The sequence below is a fragment of the Neofelis nebulosa genome, chromosome 5, assembly GCF_028018385.1.
Source record: "Neofelis nebulosa isolate mNeoNeb1 chromosome 5, mNeoNeb1.pri, whole genome shotgun sequence".
NCBI classification, from domain to species: Eukaryota; Metazoa; Chordata; class Mammalia; order Carnivora; family Felidae; genus Neofelis; species Neofelis nebulosa.
The window spans coordinates 34240900-34260651 of NC_080786.1; the positions used below are offsets into that span (position 1 = coordinate 34240900).

The 19752-nt window shown below is 37.3% G+C and overlaps 1 protein-coding gene across 6 annotated transcripts in view; it reads right to left on the bottom strand.

The window, feature by feature from the left end:
- Positions 1–19752, bottom strand: part of CEP70 (centrosomal protein 70) — a 71574-nt gene that overhangs the window by 22147 nt on the left and 29675 nt on the right. For all 6 annotated transcript variants that reach the window (XM_058730020.1, XM_058730022.1, XM_058730019.1 and 3 more), the window contains 4 exons: positions 13108–13164; positions 3070–3157; positions 2894–2982; positions 1759–1833 (listed from right to left, as the gene is read on the bottom strand). In XM_058730020.1, the coding sequence (XP_058586003.1) occupies positions 1759–1833; positions 2894–2982; positions 3070–3157; positions 13108–13164 (309 nt within the window). The remainder of the gene's footprint in view (positions 1–1758; positions 1834–2893; positions 2983–3069; positions 3158–13107; positions 13165–19752) is intronic.

The following is a 19752-nucleotide window of genomic DNA, read 5'->3' on the forward strand; positions in this document are numbered from 1 at the left end:
ATATTCACTATAACATCTATTGACACCTTCTCCTCTTTTTACCTCCCTACATCCTCCTTTTCCAAGTTGCTTCTCAACCAGTTTCCCTATCTCACTGAGACACTAACAACTAGTTGTTGGCCCAAAACTATTCAAGCCTGTAACTGAGGAGTCTTGATTTTTTTTTCCCCCTCAGCTGCCTATATCCAATCCATCACCAAGTCTTGTTCTACCTCCAATATTCCAAACACTTCTCATTTCCGCCACTACTGCTCCCTGTGACCTTGTCACTACCACCTCTTGTCCAAACACACACAACAGCAACTCATACTATTTCACATTCAGTACTTACACTGTATCAAATTGGTTTTATTTTTTTTCATCATCCTTCTCCTTCCAGGTAATCTCCATGAGGGCAAAGACCCTTTCTATTTGACTTACCACTGCAATTCCAGTAACCAGAATACCAAGTACATAGTAGGAAGTACTAAAGGTACCCAAAATATTAAGCAATAGTAGGAAGGGAAAAACATTAATTGAACTATTGGCTGAAGCCTTTCCAAACCTTCCACTTCGCTTTTCTTTTTTTGTTTTCCTTCTGTACTTTTTTTTTTTTATTGAGTTTTTTTTTTTTTTTAACGTTTATTTATTTTTGAGACAGAGAGAGACACAGCATGAACGGGGGAGGGGCAGAGAGAGAGGGAGACACAGAATCAGAAGCAGGCTCCAGGCTCTGAGCCATCAGCCCAGAGCCTGACGCGGGGCTCGAACTCACGGACCGCGAGATCGTGACCTGAGCTGAAGTCAGACGCTTAACCGACTGAGCCACCCAGGCGCCCCCCTTCTGTACTATCTTAATGTAACTAGTATGTCAATTCCTAGATGTCCAAAATATTTGCCTTTCTCTGTGGCATGTGTTGCCATAGGAAGGAAGAAACACAGCTGTCACTGAAAACGGAATCAACTTATGTTAATACAATTGATTTAATACATCTAATGCATATATTAACTGACATAGTTTTCAAAATATTTCCCCCCAATGCTCCCCACACTACCTCCTCAAGTTCCATTCCTTTGAATGAAAGAATACACCTAGATAATCTTCAGAAAACACTACTACTATTTGAGGGCCAACTTTTTCAAACTGCTCTGAGGCAGTTTGAAGCTCTGCTCTGCTTTTCAAAGTTAAGAAAAGTACCATTAAGTGATGGATGTGAATGGCTCACTGCATTCTTCCTACTACTTTTAAAGTATGATGAGTCTATGTATTATTCAGGCCATGACTGGCACCAACAAAAATCGGAGGCTTGTCATCTCTAATTTCAGTGATTCCCTTGCAATTCCTCTATGACTTTCAAAGACAATTTTCTGGTTAAAATCTTTGCCCTTGTTATATCAGGAAAATGCCTTTTTTTGTTCTTATTTAGCATAAGTATACAGTCAAATACAACACAGTAGCAACTGTTTTTAAACTGTGGAACCAGAAATATCCTTTTGAGAAAACACACCTTAGTAAGAAAATAACTTTTTTTTTTTTTAAAGTAGGTTCCATGCCCAACATGGGGCTTCAACTCACAACCCTGGGAACAAGAAACATGCTCTAACAACTGAGTCAGCCAGCCACCACTCAAAAATATCCTTCTCTGCCATTTTCCCCCATCAGTCTGGTAATTTCAAGCTTAGGCCACCATGAGGTAACCATGATGTAAACTTATAGGTAACAAAAATAATAAAATACAAAACCATAATGAATCTGTAACTTTGGTAAAATATAATTACCTGATGTTTTTCTTAAGGGCTTTCTCCAGTTTCTTCACCTGTTGTTTATAAAGTCTTAATTCATGCTGTGTGGGCCTGTAGAAAGTAAGTCACATTGAATGCATTTAATTTAATAAGTAAAACTACAAAGGTATTTAATAAGATACACCATGTTACTTGTCACAAATATGCTTATTAAAATTCTTAAAATATTGCACCGAATTTCTTCTGTGTATTCTCTGTTCAAAACTTTTTACCCCTTTTTTTATTGCTGTTAATTATTTGTTCTTATAGTGAAATATTTCAAATGTACAGACAAAAAGAGAGAATAGTAAAACAAATAATGGCATGCCCACTATTTGGCTTTACCAAAGTTAAATATTAACAGATTTGATTCAAATCCTCTTTTAACTAAAACATTATACATATATTTAAGGTTCCATGTGTGGCCTTTGTGAGGTAACCACTACCCCAAATCCACTGTTCATTATTTCCATGCATGGTTTAAAATTTTTACTGCACAAATTTATATATTATTATGTGGTAGATTTTTTAAACTTTACCTAAATGGTTTCAACTGTAGGTATCAGTTCCCTCTCCATTTAAGTATAATCTTTATGAGAACAAGTTATTTATTTTGGTCATGACACCAGAGCTTAGGACAGTGTCTAACTTACAAGAAGTATTCAACAAACTCTTGTTAAATGAAAAAAAATACTGACAATGTTCATTTCTTATTATTCACAGTCAACACACAGAGCATCATCCTCTTGTGGTAACAAGCTACGTAGAAATAGGTCTTGTACGCCATTTACATTTTTTAGTTCTCTTCTTTTACAACACAGGGATGAAATGAGATCATAAGACATTCCAAAGTAATTTGGGAATGGGGAACTCGTTTATATCAATCTGAATCTACTCTGTGTTCCTACCCACTTTTATCTTCTTCAGTGTGGGCTCCTATATTCTCACTTCCTTTGCCTACCTATGTGTTCTCGTTCCTTCTGCCATATGAGATATAACTAAAATGAGTGAAAACATGGTTTCCAGGATTAGTTTTAAAGTAAAGGAGCTACAAAGATACATTTAACACCCCAAATTCCAGGATATATTTACTTTCCAAAAGTTAAGTAAAAATGATTTAAGTTTCTCTCACCTGGTTTCCAAATCTTTTTGGAGATTCAGCTTTTCACTTAGAAGCGCATCAATCTTGGATTTTGATTCCTTGAGTTGATTCTGTAATGACTTCAACACATTTCATAGAAAAATAGTTAACTTTCCAGATTATTTTACTTCATAAAAAAGTACTCATTACTCATGTAGTCCCCATACCATTAGAAGGCCTTTATAAGTCAGTGAGGCATCGAAACTTCTGTAGTCTTTCTCTTCTTCTGACAGACTTTCATCTTCCTTATATACCCTGTGAAAAGACAGATCGTGTGTACTTCTTATGAAAAACCTATCTTCAATAGAAAAAATATAGCTAACAAAAATCAGTAAAGGCTTGATAACCTAAATATCAATTAAAATTTAAGCCAAATTTCCTACTTGTTCTCAGAGAGAATATTAGAACACACTACCCAGTATTATAGTACATATCTGCTCACTATCACCTTAATTAGAATGTAAAATCCATGTGGACCAGAACTTTGTTTAGTTCACCATTGTATCTCACTGCCTAGAAGAATATGGGGCATAAGAGGTGGTGGAAAAAACACTTTTTGAATGAATAAAAAAACAAAGCATACTGTTTTTTCTTCTACTACTTTTAGGTCACCAAAAAACCTATACCAAAAAAAAAATGCAAATGCAGAGTGGACATGGCAACAGATTTATCAGTCGCAATTCAAGTCTTGATACCATTAACCCAGTGCTATTTGAGTACACCAATCTCAGAATCTGTCTTCTGTCAGAGAAGTATCTGTGACATCTACCTCACAGGACTGGTGTTAAAAGTAAAATAAAAAATACGAAAGCACTCATTTCCAGGAAATAAGAAATGAACCTCAAAGTCCCTTGCTTCCATTATCCAAGACCATTTTTAAAAATTTCTATCTAATTGGGAATGCAAGCTGGTGCAGTCACTCTGGAAAACAATGTGGAGGTTCCTCAAAAAACTAAAAATAGAACTACCCTATGACCCAACAACTGCACTACTAGGCATTTATCCAAGGGATACAGGTGTGCTGTTTTGAAGGGACACATGCACCCCCATGTTTATAGCAGCAATATCAACACCAGCCAAAGTATGGAAAGAGCCCAAATGTCCATCGATGGATGACTGGATAAAGAAGATGTGGTATATATATACAATGGAGTATTACGTGGCAATCAAAAAGAATGAAATCTTGCCATTTGCAACTACGTGGATGGAACTGGAGGGGATTATGCTAAGTGAAATTAGTCAGAGAAAGACAAAAATCATATGACTTCACTCACATGAGGACTTTAAGAGACAAAACAGATGAACATAAGGGAAGGGAAACAAAAATAATATAAAAACAGGGAGGGGGACAAAGCATAACAGACTCATAAATGTGGAGAACAAACAAAGGGTTACTGGACGGCATGTGGCAGGGAGGATGTGCTAAATGGGTAAAGGGCATTAAGGAATCTATTCCTGAAATCATTGTTGCACTATACGCTAACTAATTTGGATGTAAATTTAAAAAAAGGTGGGGGGGAGGCACGCCTGGGTGGCTCAGTCGGTTAAGCATCCGACTTCGGCTCAGGTCACGATCTCACGGTCCGTGAGTTCGAGCCCCCCATCGGGCTCTGTGCTGACAGCTCAGAGCCTGGAGCCTGTTTCAGATTCTGTGTCTCCCTCTCTCTCTGATGCTCCTCCGTTCATACTCTGTGTCTGTCTCAAAAATAAACGTTAAAAAAAAAAGTGAAAACAACCCAAATGCCCATCACCTGATGATGGATAAATAAAATACAATGCATCCATGCAATGAAATATTATTCAGCAATAAGGAATGAAATAACTGATACATGCTACAACATGATAAATCTTTAAATCATTTTGTTAAATGAAGGAAGTCAGTCATAAAAGACCACATATTGTATGTTCCATTTACATGTAATGTTCAGAATATGAAAATCTATAGAGCCAAAAAGTAGATTAGCAGTTATCAAGGGCTGGGGGCTTTGGGAAAAATTGGGAGTGACTGCTAGTGGTCAGAAGGTTTCTTCTGGAGTTAATAAAATGCTCTAAAATTTAGATTGTGATGAGGGTTGACAAATGTGAATATAGTAGGATATATACTGTGAATACTAAGATGCTGTACTGTGAAAATATGAAAAGCTTTTGAATTTTACAATTTAAATGAGTAAATTTTATGGTGTATGATAATGGTGTATATCTCAATAAAATTTTAAATAAAAAAATAAAATAAAATTTCTATCTAATGAGAAAGATGGAATTAAACAAGGGGGCTTCTCCTAACTACTAATTCACTATAGAACCATTTTCCCTGGGGTAGTTTTTCAAATGTCTCTGACATCCCAAAAGAAAATCTGAGCCTAGTATATTTTATTCCTATGCTACCTTCCTTGGCTCTTTAATTGTAACCACCAAGTTAGGGAAATACTAACAAATAACTAGCAATTTAGGTCATGTAATCTATACTGAATTACTAACACTGGGCAAAGAAAAGTAAAGTTACATAGCTGAACACCTATCATTTTAAAATGTACTTTTCCTCTTTTTCAGAGATTATAGTGTATTTACAGTTTTCTAAGACTTCCAACTGGTTAACTTTTTTTTTTTTTTTAATGTTTATTTTTGAGACAGAGAGAGACAGAGCATGAACAGGGGAGGGTTAGAGAGAGAGGGAGACACAGAATCTGCAGCAGGCTCCAGGCTCCGAGCTGTCAGCACAGAGCCCGATGTGGGGCTTGAACTCACGGACCGTGAGATCATGACCTGAGCCGAAGTCGGATGCTTAACCGACTGAGCCACCCATGCACCCCCCCAGCTGGTTAACTCTTACATTTACATTTCTGCTGCCTTGATCGTCGCTTCAAGTTTGCTTGTGTATGGAGACAGAAAGTAACAGTCCACAGTATTCAGAAACCCCCTTCAAAGTCCCTCTGGAAGTCTTTGCACACCTGTGCCCTGAACTAGAGCCCCCAAACAGCGTGTCATAGGTGTACTGTGCAGAAGGGGTATAGATGTGGTGAGATATTCATCCCCTTCAGGCCTCAGAACAACCGGGTAAGGCTTGGGGTGGTCAGAGTTCTTGAGCCAGGCGCTTCTGGCTGCAGCTCTGGGTGTAGCCCAGTGTGGTATCCCAACAGCAACTGCTGTCTCTCATAATGAGAAAAACTCTGAGCAACACCGCCCTTAATACATAGGTGTTAAGCAGGGGCTTCTGCCTCTGCAAGAGGCCCTGCCCCACCTGTCTTCTCCCTTTGGTCTTACTCCCCTAGCTCTATAGGTACCCACCTCCTTCTCCTGCGCTTCCTGTTTAGCCCATGTAGGCCTCCAAATTGTAGTCTCTCTTCCCTCTTTTTCTCCCCTCTGTTCTTTCATCCTCTTTTCTTCAGTAATAATATACTTGTCAAGTATACCCTTCTTTTACAATACTCCTGCTCCTTCAGGTGATAATAATACCCTATTTATAGATACCAAATCCACCTTGAAGTTGCTACAACCTCACTAGCAAGTGAGTACTCACTCTAAGAAAGACTGTTGTTTGTTTTTTAATTTTAGAGAGAGAGAGTCTGAGTGGGGGAGAGAGGCAGAGGAAAAGAGTCTTTTTTTTTTTTTTTTTGAGAGAAAGAGAGAAGGTATAAGTGAGAGACATATAGGGAGACGGAAGATGGAAGTAAGAGGGGGAGGGGGTAGAGAGAAAGAGACAGACAGGGGGAGAGAGAGAGAAGCAGGGCTCACCTGGGGCTGGTGTTCACCTGAAGCAGGGCTTGAACTCAACAACTGTGAGATCATGACCTGAGCTGAACTCAGATGCTTAATAACTCAGCCATCCAGGCACCCAGAAAGGAGACTATTGGAATTTATGAAGTCAATGAACCCTGAAAAACCCTCTTCTCTGGAGACTCATCACTGCCAAGTTTAAATGACTTCTAATTTTTTCATCTGTAAGAAGATTGTTTATAATGTAGTTCCTATTTTCTTCCTTTCTCCTTCTCCCTTAATGAGAGACATTCAATCCAAATATCTGGCCTGAGCAACGTTTGTATAGGCCAAACTATCTCACTTCAGCTAGGCCTGTGATGACAGGATTGCTAAATGAAAAAGTAATTCCTTTCCCCCAAGCTTCTCATTCCTCAACTCTGCATTTTTACTGAAAATTCATGACAACCAAATGCAACGCTCCTCCCCACAATGGCCTCAATCCTTTTATCATTTTTAGTCAGACAACCCCAGTTTGCACAACTTCAGAGGCAACTTCTTATACCATATGCCACGTGGCAGATTTCAAATGATAGCTATGCTAAATCTTCTCTACTCTTAGTAAAGATCCCAAACTCTATCATCTATCCAGTCAGCAGTCAGCAAATGGCTGCCTGTGGGGTACATTCAGGCTGTGGATTTTCGAATTAAAGGTTTACATAACATAGCTATGCCAGTTTATTTGCATATAATTTGCAGCTGGCTTTGTGCTTCAACAGCAGAGTTGAATAGCTGTGAAACACTATACAGCCCAAAATGCCTATATTATTTACTGTCTGGCACGTTACAGAAAAGTTTGCAAATGCCTGAATCTAGATTATAATTTACTAAAGACAGGGGCGCCCGGGTGGCTCAGTCGTTTAAGCGTCCGACTTTGGCTCAGGTCATGATCTCACAGTTGGTGAGTCTGAGCCCCGCGTCGCGCTCTGAGCTCACAGCTCAGAACCTGGAGCCTGCTTCCAATTCTGTGTCTCCCTCTCTCTCTGCCCCATCCCCACTCATGCTCTGTCTCTGTCTTAAAAAATAATAAAAATTTAAAAAAATTTAAAAAAATAATTTACTAAAGATATAGCTCAAGGGTTGGAAGTGATATTCCGTTTGGACAATATTTTGTTTTTATTTGGACAGTGTTTTATTTGGATAATGTTTTTTTATTTTTTTAATTTTTTTATGAGTGGTTGATACATAATGTGTCACAATGATAGTGATTCAACTTCCATGTTCTCTATCCTCACAAGTGTACCTACCATCCGTCACCATAGCTTTTTACAGTACCACTGACTACATTTTCTATGCTTTCCCTATTTTTCACATGACTTATTCATTCCACTACTGGAAGCGTTTATCTCCCACTCCCCCTTTACCCATTCTGGCCACCCGTCCACTCCCCTTCCCTCTGGCAACCATCAGTTTGTTCTCTGTGGACATATAATATATTTTAAAATCATTGAGTTAATTGTGTATATAAAAAATCTTATTTATGGGGTGCCTGAGTGGCTCAGTCGGTCAAGCATCCGACTTTGGCTCAGGTCATGATCTTACGGTCCATGGATTCGAGCCCTGTACCAGGCTCTGTATTGACAGTTCAGAGCCTAGAGCCTGGAGCCTGTTTCGGATTCTGTGTCTCCCTCTCTCTCTGCCCCTTCCCCACTCACACTCTCTCAGGAACGCAAAAATAAACATTAAAAAATTTTTTTAATAAAATCTTATTTATAAATATAACCTTGTAATTTTTCTCAAAACACTCCTAGGCAAATCTAGCCACACTGAGCTCACATTCTTAAAAGGTATCAAATGGCTAGAGTATGTAGTAATGGCCCCCTTTAGAAAGATGGTACATAGCTGTCCAATTTGCCACAGTCCTCACCTAACCTGCTTCCCTCAATTTCATTATTTTCTTGATTGTGTAAGCTTAAGTTTGCAACCTCTCAAGCCATTAAAATCTTCACCTTCCTTCCCTTTACTCTTACATACTATAACTGTACATTTTAGTGTCAAGTTGGCTAGGCCTTGGTGCCCAGATGTTTAGTCCAACACCAGTCTAGATAATGCTGTGAGGTATTTCTAGATGTGATGAACATTTAAATCAACAGACTTTAAGTAAAGGAGAACCGCTGATAATGTGGGAGGGCCTCATGCAATTAAATGCCTTAAGAACAAAGACTGAGACCCACAAGAAGGAACTCTTTCCTGAATCTGCAGCCTGCAGGCCTGCCTCAAAAGCACATGAACCAATTCCTTTATTTATTATTTTTAAATTTAGTTCCAAGTTAGTATACTGTAATAATGATTTCAGGAATAGAATTTAGTGATTCGCCACTTACATATAGTATCTAGTGCTCATCCTAACAAGTGCCCTCCTTAACACCCATCACCCATGTAGCCCATTCCCCACCCAACACCTTACCAGCAACCCTCAGTTTGTTCTTTGTATTTTAGAGTCTCTTATGGTTTGTCTCTCTCTCCATTTTTATCTTATTTTTGAATCCCTTCCCCTATGTTCATCTGTTTCTTAAATTCCACATATAAGTGAAATCATGTATTTGTCTTTCTCTGAGTGACTTATTTTTGCCTAGCATAATACATTCTAGTTCCATCCACATTGTTGCAAATGGCAAGATTTCATTCTTTTTCATCACCGAGTAATATTCCAGAGAGAGAGAGAGAAGGTGTGTGTGTGTGTGTACACAATACATCTTTATCCATTCATCAGTTGATGGACATCTGGGCTCTTTCCATATTTGGCTATTGTCGATAATGCTGCTATAAACATTGGGTGCACATGCCCCTTTGAATAGACAGTTTTGTATCCTTTGGATAAATACCTAGTAGTCCAATTGCTGGGTTGTAGGGTAGTTCTTTTTAATTTTTTGAGGAACCTCCATACTGTTTTCCAGAATGGCACTCCCACCAGCAGTGCAAAAAGGTTCTTCTTTCTCCACATCTTTGTCAACATCTGCCGTTGCCTGAGTTGTTAATTTTACCCATTCTGATAAGTGTGAGGTGGTATCTCATTGTGGTTTTGATTTTTATTTCCCTGATGATGAGTGATATTGAGCATCTTTTCATGTGTCTCATAGCCATTTGGATGTCTTCTTTGGAAAAGTATCTATTTCTTCACTGGATTATTTGGTTTTTGGGTGTTGAGTTTGGTAGATTTCTATAGATTTTTGATACTAACCCTTTATCCAATATGTCATTTGCAAATATCTTCTCCCATTCCATTGGTTACCTTTTAGTTTTGCTGATGGTTTCCTTTGCTGTGCAGAAGGTTTTTATCTTGAAGAGATGCCAGTATTTCACTTTTGCTTTTGTTTCCCTTGCCTCTGGAGACATGTCAAGTAAGAAGTTGTTGCGGCCGAGGTCAAAGTGGTTGTTGCCTGCCTGTTTTCTCTGTTTTCCCTAAAATTTTGATGGCTTCCTGTCTTACAGTTAGGTCTTTCATCCATTTTAAGTTTATTTTTGTGTATGGTGTAAGCGGTCCAGGTTCATTCTATGTCGCTGTCCAGCCTTCCCAACACATTTGCTAAAGAGAGTCTTTTTTCTATTGCATGTATTTTTTTAAATGTTTATTTATTTTTGAGAGAGAGATAGAGTGTGAGCAGAGAAGGGTCAGAGAGAGAGGGAGTCACAGAATCTGAAGCAGGCTCCAGGCTCTGAGCTGTCTGCACAGAGCCCAACATGGGGCTCAAACCATTAACTGTGAGATCATGACCTGAGCCAAAGTCAGACACTTAACCAAGTGAGTCACCCAGGTGCCCCTCTATTGGATTTTCTTTTCTGCTTTGTCAAAAATTAGTTGGCCATATGTTTGTGGGTCCATTCTCGAGTTCTTTATTCTGTTCTATTGATCTATGTGTCTGCTTTTGTACCAGTACCATACTGTCTTGATGATTACAGGTTTGTAATACAGCTTGAAGTCTGGAATTGTGATGTCTTCAGCTTTGGTTTTCTTCATCAACATTACTTTGGCTATTCAGAGTCTTTTGTGGTTCCACACAAATTTTAGGATTGTTTATTCCAGCTCTGTGAAGAATGTTGGCGCTATTTTGATAGAGACTGCACTGAATGTATAGATTGCTTTGGGTAGTCTCGACATTATAATATTTGTTCTTCCTATCCAGGAGAATAGAATGTTTCATTTCTCTGTGTCTTCTTCAGTAGCTTTCATAAGCTTTCTATAGTATTCAGTATATAGATTTTTCACCTCTTTGGTTAGGTTTATTCCTAGGCATTTTATGGTTTTGGCGCAACTGTAAATGGGATCATTTCCTTGATTTCTCTTTCTGCTGCTTCATTATTGGTGTAAAGAAATGCAACCACTTTCTGTACATTGATTTTATATCCTGAAACTTTGCTGAATTCATGGATCAGTTCTAGCAGTTTTTTTGCGGAGCCTTTGGGTTTTCCACATAGTGTATCATGTGGTCTGTGAAGAGTCAAAGTTTGATGTCCTCCTTGCCGATTTGGATGCCTTTTCTTTTGTCTGATTGGTGAGGCTAGTACTTCCAACATTATGTTAAATAACAGTGGTGAGAAGGGACATACCTGTCATGTTCCTGACCTTAGGGGGAAAGCTCTAAGGTTTTCCCCACTGAGGATGATATTACCTGTGGGTCTTTCATATAGGGTTCATGATCCAAGATGGGTCACATGAACCAATTCCTTTAAAATAAATCTTTCTATTTACATCAATATATATCCTATTGGTTCTATTTCTCTTGAGAACCCTGAATAAACCTGAAAAACCCAGTTTTTCTGTATTAAAGGAAAAGTATCTTCCTTCTTTCCAAGGCAAATGATGCCTTCTCATTCATTTTTAGGTTACTTGGGGCTGTATGTGAAAGACTACTCTCTATAGGTTACTACAAATCCCTTGAACTCCAGCCAAATTGGCTTAATCACAGTGACATTAAAAAAAAAAAAAAAACAAGAAAAAAAGCCTACACTCTTATACCTATGCAATTTTGCCCATAGCATCCAAGCAGTCTAAAAATGACTACCTTTTTTGCTTTTCTGCTTTCCCAAATTTTACTTTTCCTTTAAGCTCAAACACAACCCTCATCTGCTTTGTAAAGACTTCCCTAGTCACTCTATCCAAAACTATATTGTTCTTGTTTTAAATTCCTATATTACTGTCTGTTTTATTTTAGTGATTACTCTATTATTATATGTATTAGTGTTTTTTAATCTCTTATTATTTTTAATTATTAATGTGTTTACATTTTATCTCCCTTACTAGATTGTAAAATCTTACAAGGTAAGAACCATATCCAAATCATCCCATCTCTGTAGAATCTAACACCATCTAAAAGACACACTCTCACTTGGAAATAAGGAAGTCTCTGAAGTTACTTGATATAATGCTACTTTCTGAAAAGAATGAAACTAGGAATTGCTCTATCATTAGTTGTTCTTGTCTTTCCTTCCTTCTTTTTTCTCTCCATCCTGTCTCCCCGCTTTTATTTTTTTACACTGCCCAAGGTGCTAGAAGGAATCAACAACCAGCACAGCTCTGCTATTGGTCCTGAAGTGTTTCTGGAGTCATTATTCTCGGGGCAAGAATATAAGAATGGAGTAGACAATTTATCTGCATGTTTTTTAAAGTATATCAAGTACCTAAAACAATATGACACAAGGTAGGTGCTCAAATATTTGTTAAAAGAATTATTCCATCTATGAACAATGAAACAAGGGCCTTAGATACCCCTCAGTTATTTTACGTTGGTCTTTGACCTTTACCTTTTACCCTTTACCCTTATTTTTTAAATCAGAGGTTATAAGTGTGTTTTACTCTACATGTTTGATTTTTCACTATGACATTTTACCTTTATCTCCTTTAAGTCTGTATACTAATTAGTTTGGACTTTGTTAGGCAGCTAGTCAAATCTTATGTACCCTATGGATACACTCAGTAACTGTCCAGTGGCTAGATGACATAGAACAAATTATAATACTTCAACAAACTAAATACTGTTTCTTCTGTGACCAATATTTTGGTGACTGTTAAATACACATATCTTAAAATAAATGCAATAAATTTTAACATAAAAAGTCAAATGCAGTCTTCAAGATCTTTATAAAAAAAGGAAATCATGGTTATATTAGGAAGATTTCCAAAATATATTTAAAATTTCATGAGATTATAAAAAATTTTGGTGTGATTCAGGACTAGGTAATAACTTTAAACACTGTAATACGGGGCACCTGGGTGGTTCAGTTGGTTGAGAGTCCAACTCTGACTCAGGTCATGCTCCCATGGTTCATTGGTTTGAGCCCCACGTTGGGCTCTGTGCTGACAGCTCAGAGCCCGGAGCCTGCTTCAGGTTCTGTGTGTCCCTCTTTCTTTGTCCCTCCCATTTGCGCTTTGTCTCTCTCTCTCTCTCTCCAAAATAAATAAACATTAAAAAAAATTTTTTAATAAAAAAACTGTAATACATGATTAGTCTTACCTTTGTTTATGAAGTTTTCTAATTTTAGATTCATAATAATCAATTAGGCAAAGCAACCTAGAAAACAGAAGATAGACTTAATTTTCAAAATTTGGTATTGGAGCATTTACTACTATTGTCTCTACATAACTTCAGATTACAATGATAAATGTACCAGCAAGTTTAAAAATTTGATTTTTTTTACCCAAAGCATTATACTAAGCCATATATTTTATATTAATTTCAAAGTATAGGTTTTAAAATAACCACAAACTTCATATCTCGACATATTAAATGAATTATTTTCCTTGTCCCAGCAGTTCTACCTTTAGCAATTGCTCCCACAGAAATATTTGCTTAAGCTTGGAACTCAAAATGAACAAAGCTATCCAATGCACCATTATTTACAAGAGTAAGAACCCAGAAATAATCTAACTGTTCTTCAATAAGGAAAAGTTAAATAATGACACATCTGCTCTATAGAAAACAATGAAGCACAGAAGAAATGATGTAAATTTCTATGTCCTAAGAAAAATTGATAAGGAACAAAAGTAACGCTGCATAGCAAAATGTAGAATATTACTCTACTTGTTTTAAAAAGAAATAATTTTAAGTGACGTTGTCTTTATCTTGAATAAGAACTCTGTGGGTTGTTTTTTTTTGTTTGTTTGTTTTTTTGAGAGTACATATGGGGGAAGGGCACTGGGAGAGGGAGAGAGAGAATCCCAAGTAGGCACAGCGTGGAACCTGATTCAGGGCTTGATCTCATGACCTGAGCTGAAATTAAGAGTCAGTTGCTTAACCAACTGAGCTACCCAGGTGCCCAACTCTATGGGTTCTTAAGTGGGGGATAATACCATAACCTAGGGGATGGTTCTAGTTGTCACACTAACTAATTGGGGAGAGGGAAGGATCTTAAAAGTTCATCAATGAACTCACAGCCCTACTACACAATGAACCATCCCCTGCAAAATGCCAATGGCACTCCTGTTGTTAAACCCTAGGAAAGACACAAACTAAAGTATTACAAGTGATTATCTCTGGAATGTGGGAATTAGGAGGGGTAAGCAGATACATAATATTTTACTTTACACACTTTTATATGGTTTGAATTTTTATAAACGTGCTGCATTTGTAATTTTTAAAAACCCTTAAAAAAATAACCCTGTTTTCACATTATTCTTTTTTTTTTTAATTTTTTTTTTTTAACGTTTATTTATTTTTGAGACAGAGAGAGACAGAGCATGAACGGGGGAGGGTCAGAGAGGGAGACACAGAATCTGAAACAGGCTCTAGGCTCTGAGCTGTCAGCACAGAGCCCGACGCAGGGCTTGAACTCACAGACCTGATCATGATCTGAGCCGAAGTCGGTCCCTTAACCAACTGAGCCACCCAGGAGGCCCACATTATTCTTTTTAAAGCAAGAATTCATACTTTTTTTCCATCTGAAGAAAATTACTCATCTCTTTTTTTCAGAGCTTATTCAACCAATTGTGCTCTTACTATACAACTTTCTGGGTTATTCTTTCTCTTCAATCTTTCTCCGTCTCAACACATACCAGCTTTCCTATTACCCGGCAAAAACGCTTTAATTTCTTTTATATCCTTCACAAACCCCCTCACCCCCTACTTCTCCCTTATGCCACCACTCCATCCCTCTTTTTCTTCATAGGAAAGTTCACTCATTCTGATTGTTACCAGATACCTTCAATAAACTTTTCAGGAAGACTGTGTGTCAAACTGAGAATTCTGAGCAAGACAGTGAGAAGGCAAACACATAAAATGATTAGGCAGCATATAACACTTCTTATCACCTCTCTTTCCTGAAATACTTTTTTTTCCTTAGTTACCTGACGCCCAAAGGTAACTCCTCTTTTCCCTCTTCTTTCTTCCTCTATCTGATATCTGGAAGGTCTCTGGAGTTCGGCCCTTCTAATTGTAGGCCAAGTATCTCTACATGGCTGATGGAAGGTACCTAAGCACATGTCCATACATGAATTCATCATCTTCCATCCCTCTTCCCCAAACCTAGCTTGAAATTGGGCTATTTTTGAATCCTCTCCTTCTTTCAGTATCTGCAGCCAGTTAGTCTGGACAATTCCTGTTCATCTTTGCCATAGTTTCCTTTCTTTTGGCTCTAATGCAGGCCTTTGCAATCTCCAACCTAGACTACTACAACTGATTAGTAACTTGTCTTTTTGTCTCTGGGTTTAATTTCTTTGATCAGAAATCCTGATGGGGGGGGGAGGGGGGTGGTTCCTGCTATATAGTAAGCAGAACCCAAACTCTTCAGCCTGGAGTTTGAGTCCTTCACGAAGTTCCAGCACACCTCTCCATATTGTCTCTTAAGACACTTACCATCATCATTTTGTGCACTCTACGCTCCAGACCTCTTGGACTACTTGCTATTTTCAAATATATTCAGTTTTCCTGCCACCATGCTTCTCTAACTAAAATACCTTTCCTTCATCTCTACCTATTAAAATTCTATAGCTCCTAATAATCAAGTTTATAAGTTACCTCCTTCATGAAGCCTTTTTGGTCATCCCCATCTTCCTCAAAGGAAACTAATCTCTTCTTCTATCATGCCCACTTGGTATCCTATTTGCCCCACCATTACAGCACAGACCACAATCTGCCTTCTATTTTCTATGTATGTTTCTACCTACCCAGCTAGATTATCAAGTCCATAGTGGCAGGAAACATGTTTTTACTCATCTGTGTATGTTCTATATTGTTTTGCCCAATGCCTTTGTAACTTTTAAAAATAGCCATAGTGGTTCCAACTCATGTATTACTAATAGGGTTAATTCACAATTTTTTAAGCTCTGTATCTCAAACTGAAAATAAGCTTTATTAAAAATCCAATAGAGAATTTCCAGGTCATCAAATTCACACCTGAATTAGCTTGACTTCGGATGGCAAATAAATTCTCCCAATACTTCTCTTTCTCTTGCCCTCTTACTCACTCAAATTGGCTGGTTTCTGTTCTTGTCTTCATTCCCTTTCCTCCTTCATTCCTCTCGTATATGCCTCTTTCTCCCACTATAATCATCTCCCTTTCCTTCTTTTAGTTCTTCCTTACCCCTATTTTTCTTTCTTACCCCTGTTTTTCTTTCTTTGCTTCTCTCTTTTTTAAATTTATTCACACCTAGGAGAGCCTTGGTGGCTCAGTCGGTTGAGCATCTGACTCTTGATTTTGGCTCAGGTTGTGATCCCAGGGTCATAGGACTGAGCCCCACATTGGGCACCATGAGCCTGCTTAAGATATTCTCTCTCTCTCTCTCTCTCTCTCTCTCTCTCTCTCTCTCTCTCGCTTTCTCTCCCATTCATGCTCTCTAAAATTAAATAAGTAAAATAAATAAAATAAAATAAAATAAAATATTGGGGTGCCTGGTTTGCTCAGTTGTTAAGCATCCAACTCTTGATTTTGGCTCAGGTTGTGATCTCATAGTTCATGACATCAGGTCCTCCATCTGGCCCCATGCTGACAGCAAAGAGTCTGCCTGGCAGTCTCTCTCTCCCTCTTTCTCTGCCCCTTCCCCACTCATGCGCGTGAGCTCTCTCTCTCTCAAAAGAAATAAACTTAAAGAAAAAAAAAAAGTAGGGCATCTGGGTGGCTCAGTCAGTTAAGTGTCAGACTTGGGCTCAGGTCATGATCTCACAGTCCATGGGTTCAAACCCCACATCGGGCTCTCTGCTGACAGCTCAGAGCCTGAAGCCTGCTATGGATATTCTGTGATTTTCTCTCTCCCTGTCCTCCTCTGCAATCTCTCGCAAAAATAAACATTAAAGGGGTGCCTGGGTGGCTCAGTCAGTTGAGCGTCCGACTTCGGCTCAGGTCATGATCTCACAGCTCATGAGTTCAAGCCCCGGGTCTGAGGCTGACAGCTCAGAACCTGGAGGCTGCTTTGGATTCTGTGTCTCCCTCTCTCTCTGCCCCTAACCCACTTGCATTCTGTCTCTGTCTCTCTAAAAAAGAAAGAAACATTCAAAAAAAATTTTTAAATAAACATTAAAAACTTTTTTAAGTAATAAAATAAAATTTATTTACACCTATCTCTATATATTTATGGTATCTTAATTTTAATTTTTAAAGTTTTGTCCTTTTTATTCCTTCAAAAGGATGAAAATTATATATATGTATTAGCTCTTAAATAATTATCAAAATAATCTAGTCTTAACTCATTTTTAATTTATATGAGAACTCATTTATTTTTATAGTAAAAGAGAAATATAATTCTATTATGTAAATACATAAGACTAGTTAAAATTTAATTCATTTATCCTATTAAATGAAAAAAAAAACCATAGTGCTACCTTTTATACAAAAAGATGAAATACGGGGGTGTCTGGGTGGCTCAGCTGGTTAAGCGTTCAACCCTATTTTGGCTCAGTCATGATCTCACAGTTCATGAAATCGAGCCCCACATCAGGCTCCACACTGACAGCATGGAGCCTGCTTAGGGTTCTCTATCCCTCTTTCTCTCTGCCCCTCCCCTGCTTGCACTCTCTCACTTTAAAAAATAAACTTTAAAAAGGTAGGGAAAAATGAACATAATAATGATACTGCTTGTATTTGCTAAAAATAACACTAAACATTTAAAATTACCCATAGGGGAAGTAAGGAATAGGGTCAAGGGGACAGAAATGAAAACACAACTTTCTGAATATGAATAATTAGTTTTGACTTTGGAATCATATTGATGTCTTACATATTCAAAAGTAAATCAAATATAAAAAAGCAATCCCTAAAAATTGAAAACAAATTTAAATAAACCTAACTGTATATTAATCTGGTGACACACACGCAAAGAAATATTTCAAGATATTTTACAACACTGTATTTGACTGCATCCTAGTAGAATACATTATTGGTGTCTAAGATAATTGCAAAGAAATTTAAATTTCATAAGTAGGCTTATTGTTAGCAGGAATTCTGGTATTATTTTGAAACCATTTTCATATATTACACAATAAAGCAAATGAATAAGTATTATATTATTGTTAGGAAAAAGGATTTCTAGCATAAAAGAAAGTTACAAATGTAGAATCAGACTTTCAATCCTGTAATGTTAACTTTAGATGGAAAAAAAAATTAAGGATTTGTTTTCTCCCCAGAAATATATATATAATTCCCTGCACTCTTCACTAAAAAGTCCTAAAATCAGTGACAACATAATAAACATTATAAGCATGACAAGCAACCCCAACATCCAGACTGTGGTCTCCAAAAACCATTCCTAACTAAAAGAAATGTCTAATTAATTAATTTTAATTTTAATTTAGTTAATTCTAAATGTTTAGTGTTAGCTTTAACAAATATCTGAGTCCACTTCACAAAAGCGCTCTGAGGCAAAAAAAAAAATTAATTAAATAATAATAATGATAATAATAATAATAAAGCACAGAATGTGCCTTCTGCCTAAAAGTAAGAAATTTAACAAAGATTAATGCGGTTGGGTCGAAAGGATATAATACCAGCAGGAAAAAGTTCCCACCTGCTGAAGACAGAATAATTTTATTATTAAAATACTTTTGTTAACAACTTTAGAAAGAAGAGAAATAGCCACAAACAAAAAAATCTTACTGCTTATCACTGGAAATCATAACAGCATCAACTTCTTACGCTAAAAAGTGAGAATTAAGGGCCGCCTGGGTGGCTCAGCTCGTTGGGCATCTGCCTCTTGATTCCAGCTCAGGTTATGAAGATCTCACATTTTGTGAGTTCAAGCCTCTGCTTGGGACTCTGTCTCCCTCTCTGCCCCTCCTCTGCTAGCTTTCTCTCTCTCTCTCTCAAAATAAATAAACTCTAAAAAATTTTTTAAAAAAGAAAAAGTAGGAAGTAAAATGAAAAAACTGAACACTAATTCTATCTTCCCTGTAACAAACCACATAAGGCAACTAAACAGCCCATAGTCAATAGGAAAGATTCTTTTTTTTATGAAAGAATTAAAAAAACAAAAAACAAAACAGTAGAATTGAAAAATCACTATTTTGCAAAATCATCAATTAGGTGAAACCATTAGATGAAGAGATGATGGGGAATTTTATAGCGGAAAGATTACATTACTATTTAACCCCAACAATCTAGTATCCCTAAGAGTAAGTCAACAAGACAATATGTGCCTAATATGTTACAATTAGAATCAATTACCACCTATGGAAGTATTTTGCCAAAAATATTTTTTTTTTAAGTTTATTTATTTATTTTGAGAGAGAGTGAGTTTATTTATTTTGCAAGACAGAGAATCCCAAGCAGACTCTGTGCTGTCAGGGCAGAGCCTAACACAGGGCTCCATCTCACAACTGTGAGATCACAGCCTGAATAAAAACAAAGAGTTGGATGCTTATATGACTGAGCCACCCAGGCACCCTGCCAAAAATATTTGTATCAATATTTAGCCCTAATTTCCAGTTTAGAGGAAATACAGGAGACAGAAGAGTAAGTTAAATGACATAATAAGAAAGCAAATCTAGCATAAACCAGTTTCCAAGACAAATGACCAGTTTCTTCAACAAGTCAATGACATTTTGGGGGGAAAATAAGCAGGGAACAAAAGGAGGAAGACTCCTCTAGTTTATAAGAGATATAACCACTCCCAAGATAAAATGTGTTTTAAAAAATGATAATGAATAAAACTACACATATGAATTTATGTAGGA